Source organism: Gekko japonicus, unplaced genomic scaffold, assembly GCF_001447785.1.
Source record: "Gekko japonicus isolate JY-2015 unplaced genomic scaffold, Gekko_japonicus_V1.1 scaffold6357, whole genome shotgun sequence".
Taxonomy (NCBI): domain Eukaryota; kingdom Metazoa; phylum Chordata; class Lepidosauria; order Squamata; family Gekkonidae; genus Gekko; species Gekko japonicus.
In genome coordinates this window covers 1-7,750 of record NW_015168857.1, presented here as the reverse complement: position 1 = coordinate 7,750, position 7,750 = coordinate 1, and the positions used below count along the sequence as shown (strand labels likewise).

The 7,750-nt window shown below is 41.2% G+C and overlaps 1 protein-coding gene across 1 annotated transcript in view; it reads left to right on the top strand.

Annotated features, from left to right (window-relative positions):
• The window catches only part of PPIL6 (peptidylprolyl isomerase like 6), a gene marked incomplete at its 5' end in the record, with an annotated part of 23,109 nt that extends 18,259 nt beyond the window's left edge, over positions 1 to 4,850 (top strand). The window contains 2 exons of the mRNA XM_015415762.1: positions 4,250 to 4,385; positions 4,739 to 4,850. Coding sequence (XP_015271248.1) covers positions 4,250 to 4,385; positions 4,739 to 4,850 — 248 coding nt within the window. The remainder of the gene's footprint in view (positions 1 to 4,249; positions 4,386 to 4,738) is intronic.
• Between the last annotated feature and the right edge of the window lie 2,900 nt (positions 4,851 to 7,750).

Sequence of the window (7,750 nt, the reverse complement as noted above, 5' to 3'; positions counted from 1 at the left end):
GTTTGACTCCTGGATGTATTGGAGAGGTACTGTAGTGAAACCTGTAGGTTTCCCTCTGGAGAGGCATGTTCCCCCAGAAAAAAAAGCCCTGGGAATTGTCTTGCTCACAGCAACAGGCAAAACTTAGTTTGTATTCACTTGAAAAAGGCAACTTGGTTATGTATTTAATATTATTTAATGTTATTATATGTGTCATATGTGTAACTCTGTTTTAAGCACACCTCTCTCTTAAGGGGTCAGCTTATTCATAATTCTCAGGAGGATATCTTTTCCAGAGTGGAATGACTGCCCCTGGGGGTAGCAAATGTGTTCTGGGACTGGAATGAGTGACCACAGAGTGGAATGAAAGCCCCTGGGGGTAGCAGGAGTATTCTGGGAACGGAATGACAGGCCCAACAGTGGAATGACAGCCCCAGGGGGTAGTAGGAGTGTTTTGCTACCCCTGGGGGCCTGTCATTCCAGTCCCAGTCCACTCCTACTACATCCAGGGGCTGTCATTCCACTCTGGGTCTTGTCATTCCAGTCCCTGAACACTCCTGCTACCCCCAGGGGCTGTCATTCCACTCCCTGGTCTCTCATTGCAGGTCCAGAGCACATCTGCTATCCCCAGGGGCTGTCATTCCCGTCCAGACCACTGCTACTAAATCCAGGGGCTGTCATTCTAGTCACAGAACACAGTGGGTTTTGGGTTACAGTTTGGGCAACTCAGTCTCTAAAAGGTTTGCCATCACTGTTCTAGGCATTGTTGAGCAAGTCTGGAGGCGAATTATGAAACTGAAGAACACAGGAAAGCTGTCTTCCCCCTCCCCTCCAAGTTGCCCATTGGACCATCTAGCTTAAAACTTATGGTTTCTAGTAGTGGTGATCTCAAAGGGTAGAACAAGGTCTCTCCATGCACCTGCTGCCAGTGACGCTTGGAATTAAAGCAGAAACCTCTTGTATGCCAAGCCACTGAATGAAGGAATTGGGGAAAGAAGGTTTATCTGTGTTTTCTCAAGGGGTCTGTTTTAATTGAGGTATGCATACTCTTAGCCTGACCTGTCTCACTCTGAAAGCTGAGGTGGAGTAGCTAAGATATAGAACTTGGACAAGGCAGAGCAGAAGTGGATTCAGATCCCTGTTTAGGAGTACCCTAATTAAGTTAATAACAATGTACCTACCTATATAGTTTAAGTTTTAAAAATTTGGCTCTCAAAATAAATTTCAATCGTTTTACTGTTGATATTTGGCTCTCTTGACTAATGAGTTTGCCCACCACTGCCCTAGGGTCATGTGGGGTACTGGGAGAGGATGCCTTCCTATCTTTGTGTGTTTAGTTTTTCTTTGGTCTCTCATCTCCCATATGTTTTTATCTGAGAAGGCTGGGGTTTCTTGATGGTTTTTATCCTGTGCTGTGTCCACTCTTACTTTAGAGTAATACAATGCTGTGTAATGCAGTGTAACTTACTTCTGAATAAATATTCATAGGCTACACCACCTGTGTCTTTCTGTGGAGATGGTGGACTATGAGGCAAGCTTCTTGAATGTTCATTTTGTGCTTCACATTTAAAGTAAGCAAAGCAGTACACATTACCCTCTAAAGGGATGAGCAGGAATTCCAGCGTCTAGAACTGCCTAACAGCACCACTGTTAGACAGAACCTCTGTCCTAGTTGCGTTTGCCTAGGCCAATTTGAGAAAACACACAAAGCAGTCCTGTAGAGTAGAAGACCAAAATTTTTTTTATTAATTAATAAAGGAAGAGTACAGATCTCAAGGTTTTGGAACCCTGAATACCCAACAGACTCTTCAAGTGTTACAAAGGGTGACATAGGATCTTATACTCAAGATGATGCACACAAATGGAACAAGATTATTGGTTCTATCAAATATCAGCACTTTGACCTAACAGGTCTCTGATTGGCAGAAAACCTTTTAGGCTGGGCTTTCCCAAGTAAAGTTTTTTCTTTTAGCTGAACAATAAGTGTTTCTTTCTCTTATACTGTAAAATTCTAAAAGTATCTATATGGTTTACAAGGTGCCATTGTTCTTCGTTTAGCCAGAAACATGCGCAGTTATAGCTGGCCTACCAAGGCCATAAGCCTCAGCAAAAATAGCAAGTTAACATTTTGTACTTTCAGCATTTTACCTTCCCAGCGTGCATCCAAACAAAAGTCACAAATGAACCAGAGTTAATATCTGAATACATTCATGATGTTAGAATCATAAATGGCACTTAACATGTGCACCATGGAAGTGCTAAGTGCACCCACCAAGTCAAACCTGTTAGTGACAGAGTATAAAGTGTTTCATACACTGTGCGTACAACACCACTGATGGGAGCTGAAAGTAAAACATCTCAAGGCAAAATCTAGAGAAACCCCTACTCAGCTCTTATTTCTGTAGCAAGGCCAGATGAAGTTTTTAATCCAGACCTAAAGACATTGCATGAGGTCAGGGTCAAATGATGGGGCTTAGGGTTGCAGCCCTCTCATGAGCTTGGGAAGGAACTGACAGTACAGTTCTAAGGAGAGTCACACCCTTCTAAGCCCATTGACTTCAACAGACTTAGAAGGGTGTAACTCTGTTTAGGATTGTGCAACGTGTCACTCTTCATTCATGATGTCACAGGAACTATATAACAGATTGTTCTGAAACTGATGCAACCACATTCCAGGCTGTATCCCAAATTCCCAAGGCCACATAAGTGAGGGAAAAACAGAATTTTTCTTTGTTTATTCAGACATTCCCCGCCTCCCTGTCTAATGGTCTCACAAACCACAGATTTGTGGTTTGAATGCTTAGGAAATGCAATATCCTTGAAACAGAAGTATGTCCTTGAGGGAAAGTGTCAAGAACTGAACAACAAATGAACAAGAATGATGTCTTAGCTGTGCCATCCATTGGTTACTGGGAAAGACTTGCAGCCTTCCAAACTGCAAGACCCCCTTGCCACCAAGGAACAAAACACACATAGCATAAGCCTTTCCTGGCAAGATGATTTCTGCACATCCCTCATTTTCAGCTTGCCCATTTGGGATGTTTTACTTTTCTGTCATGCTTGTCACAAAAGATTTGACCATTTTCTCTACCTTAACTAGGTGTATTATCATCATCATCCAGCTGAGTTCTAGGCAATGTTCATTTTAAAAATTGCTTGCACACATTTATTTGCCTATCCGGAAACCTCTAAGCTACCTTTCCATTAAAAAATAGCATGATGCCCATACTGGCTTAGAGCAGTGAAACTGATAAAACAACTATGAAATCAGGATAGCTGAAACAGTTAAAGTTCAGGGATCCCAGTATTCTAAATAAGTTTTAATTGATGCTGGAAGGCTTGTCAAGTGGGGGCAACATACAGCTCCTGGGGGAGGGAATCTTGGGGCAGCTGTCAAGAAGCCCCTCATGTTTTCCCCAGCAAAGGCACCTGGGAAAATTTGGGTTCCCACAGTACAGCTTACTCTCTTCAACTCTGGATGACCTCACAGCACAGGCAACACATACAGGTGAATGTGGATACAGTTTGAATTAAAATACACAAATGAGAAACATTAATCCCTCGGGGCCCTGCATCCAGGGCCTCAGATAAGGAGAAGGAACAGGGTTCCAGGGCACCCAAGTCTTTCTCTTCCTTCCTGATTTTGCTCCTGTGCAGCTTATAGTCAAAGCCAACATGTCCTAACATTTCCCCCCCACCCCCCCCCCCCCCTATATTAAGGCAGTGCTGAAGCTGGTACTTGCTTCCTGGGCATTACCTGGCTCCTCCCCCTTCTTTTGATAAGCTGCCACTAAATGGCTGATCAGCAGGCAGATGGTTCTTAAGAATCCAGTGCCTCTGATCAGCGTTGAGTTAGGCAGTGTTTTAAAGGGCCCAGCATCACCACCCGTGACACTTTTGGTGCTTTAAACCACCTGTTCCCAGTGGTAGCCACCCACCCAAACAGGGATCATTGTTGCTTCTCCACGATCAGGGGAGCATAGATGGAGCTGAGATCTGCCGTGTCCCCTGACAGATGATGATGATGCCATTTTGGGCAGCATGACCTCGGAATCATGCTTAGGCAGTCCTTCCAGCTTTTGACAATGGTGGGCAAATATCAGTACTTTTTATGATCATAAAATTAATACTAATATTGGATAGTAGAACAAATTACCTATTGCCAGGGACTGTGAAATGGGGAGATGTAAGTTCAATGGGTGGGTGGGGGAGGACTAAATCAGGGAAAGGAAAGTGGCAGCCATTGTACATAAATATGTATGTTTCCTAGATGAAAACTTCGCCGTTCCCCATGACAAAAGAGGGGTTCTTGGAATGGTCAACAAAGGACGCCACAGCAATGGATCCCAGTTCTACATCACACTACAGCCAGCCCCCTATTTGAATGAAAAATATGTTGCTTTTGGGTATGTATAAGCACTCTATATTAGATCTCAAATACAAATATGAGTGTGGTGAGTGCTGGTCTAGAATCTGGGTGACCCAGTTTCAAATCCCCTCTATCTCTCAGCCTAACCTACCTCACTGGGTTATTGTGAGGATAAATTGGAAGGATGGGAGGATAATAGTGTAAGCCACTTAGGGTCCTCAAGGTACAATTAACTAACCATGTGTTGCATGTATTATAATTGAAACATGGGAGGCAGTATTGCTGTAATGGCAGAATAAAGCATTTAAACTTGAACAGCATCATGACAATGGTTGTTATTGAAATTCTGATGAGACTTTCTAGTATTTATTGAGATTTTTCCTGTTGCAGGCAATTGATTGAGGGTTCAGAGGTTCTGAAGAAACTGGAAGCTACAGAAACATTCAATGAGAGGCCAGTTGTAGAATGTAAAATTATTGACTGTGAAATTTTTGAGCCTTGATTATAGAGGTTCGATTTTTTTAATTGCATAATTTTTGATTGTTTTTATGATTTTAATGATTTTTAATGATTTTAATGATTTTATGATTATTGGAAATGTTTGACTAATATAAAATAATTTTGTTTCATCTATAGAAAACAAATCTAACCCTTTTGGTGTCCTTTCCCATTTTAGAAATTGTCATTGCATTTGATAACTCAATGGCTTGGGAACCTAAGACTGCTTCAGTGTAGCTACACTTCAGAGAACTCCTTTGAGTGCACCCAAAACAACATGTTCTCAGCTCTTCAGACCTCTTTTCTTCCAAGAGCAGCCTCCTCTGATGCATCCCCCAATTGCTTAGTAAACTCCAAAGTCTCAAAAACTGACGGTCAAATAAGGCAGGGGATTTGTTTGGACAATAAATTAGTACAAAGTCCTACTACGTGGTTATAATTAGCTGTGTTGTTCCTATAGACACAAAGAAGGTTGCATTAATATGTGATAACCAACAACAGAGAAAACATTGATGTATTAGGAGCAGAAGTCACAAATGAATTCTCTGTCTCTCCCATCCTCCCCACCGAAAACCCACTGTTTCATTTTCAAATTATTATGTCTGTACACCAAAACTCTCTTTGTGTCTATGAGCATTTGTAGAATTTCTAGTGTGGCACAATATTTGTTAACAAGGTAACATTGGGAAAATTCTCACCAAAATAGAAGCTGAAACTGCATGCAAACCAAAGCTAAACTGAGGGCATAACTGCTTTACTTCTTGCATCAGTGGAGAACTGAAAGAGTTGACACAGCAGTGCGTAACCACCTGAACGTGGGTGAGGAATCGAAACAAAGAACTTTATATCCAAGCAAATTATTTAGAATTCTATTCCATGAGGCAACACTACTCCCATTTCTTACTCAACAGCAGATAAGTTATTTGAATTATGGGCTGCTTCAGATATTATTTGTCCTTATATCTACACTTGATAAAAACACACATAGGGAAGTGGCTCAGAAATCATCATAGACAGGCATGTTTGCAATGTGAGAATACTGAACATTATTATTTTAATGGATGTACATTACATTGTGTCCCTTCTGAATTCTATTATTTTAAAAATATGCATGTATTTAATATTTATTTATTTATTTTATTTATGCCCTGCCTTTCTTGCCAAAAGAAGGATTACACAGTATAAAACAAAGCAATCAGGTAACATGAAGCATCCGATAAACAGTGCAATAGGACCAGAATGACAAAAATTAGACAGCAGTGCAAAAAAAGAATCAGACTTAATATATCATAAGCAATAGAATCAACTCTCTAGGGAGGTGGTGAGCTCCCCCGCAGTGACAGTCTTCAGGCAGTGGCTAGACAAACCCTTGTCAGGGATGCTTTAGGCTGACCCTGCATCGAGCAGGGGGTTGGACTAGATGGCCAGCTCTATGATTCTATGATAAACAGTGCAGGACAAAAGTAGAAGACAGCGCAGTAAGAGCAATATAGTACATACAATAAACAATGCAATAGACGACAATTCTGTTCCCCTTATAAAAGCACCCTCCTGAATTGTTCTATTGTACTACAGCCATTTGTACTACATTCCCTTTATAAAAATACCTTCCTGAACAATGCAATTTTATACAATTTGTGTCGGAGCCTTTCTTGTCTTCTCAGGCAGGCCATTCTACAAGGCAGGAGCAACAACAGAGAATGGACATGTACAGACAGCTGTCACTCTCATCCATTTGCAGAATGGCACTGTGACGTCCCCTTATCTGGGGAGGCCTGGTTTCACTTGAGAATGTTCTTTTTATTTTGTTTAACTGAGTAGGTTAGGCTGCCACCAGGAAATTTTAGGCTTTCCAAATCTTTATACTTTCTTTTGGCTATCACTGGATAGGTAGGTCGAATTTTTAAGTCTCATGAGGGTCTATGTGTTTCCTGAGAAATTATTTATTTCAGAGCTGGCAGACATAAATAAAAGAAGATTTATTGAAACAGTTCATAAATAAAAGTGTAGAACAATGTAACCAGTAATGTGAATAATTTTAACAATTTCATTGTGTCTCACACAAGATCTGCTCCCTTTCTGACAGGGATTTTTCAAGTAACTTTGTAACTCATTACTCAGTGTCATATACGTTTCCTGTTTCACTCCAGTCTGTCACTCAGACTTTAATTTAACTTTTGTTTCCTTATACTTTTAACTTTTCTTCATACACAGAACTTAACTCTTGTATCACACACAAGACTGTCTCTCTCCCCCAGAACTCAGAACGAACTAACCTAACAACTGTCTTTATCAACTGTCAAACCTCTAACTGTCACTCCTTAAGGACATACCCATTCATCTACTCAGAAACCCTTTCTAAAACCCCTCCCCCTCTCTGTCAATCACCAATCACACCACACTTGTCTCTTCAAGCACTCTAGTCAATCACACAGCCATGCAACCAAACTTTTAAAGAGACACACACACATATAAAACAAGGAATAATTACAGGCACCTTCAGAAAGCTTTGCTCAGATGGGTGGAGCTGCTGTGGCAGAACGTTGTAGGAGAGTTGGTCTTGCACATATGTGGATCCAAGGCTACGAAGGGCTTTGTGTGTGATAACCAGTACCTTGAATTGAACCCAGTTACTGATAGGTAATAGAGTGACAGGAGAATGGGTGTAATATGTACACTTTGCCAAGCCCTCAGTAGTAACTGAGCTGCAACATTCTATACCAACTGGAGTTTCCAAGGTGACGTCAAGGGCAAACCCATGTAGAAAGCATTACAGTAGTCTAATTTCAAGGTCACTATTGAATGTATCCAGGTGGCCAGATCAGACAAGTGGCGATAGGGTAGACCTTCCAGGTTAAATGAAAACAGAAGAAAATGTTTTTGTAGCTGCACTAACTTGCTTCT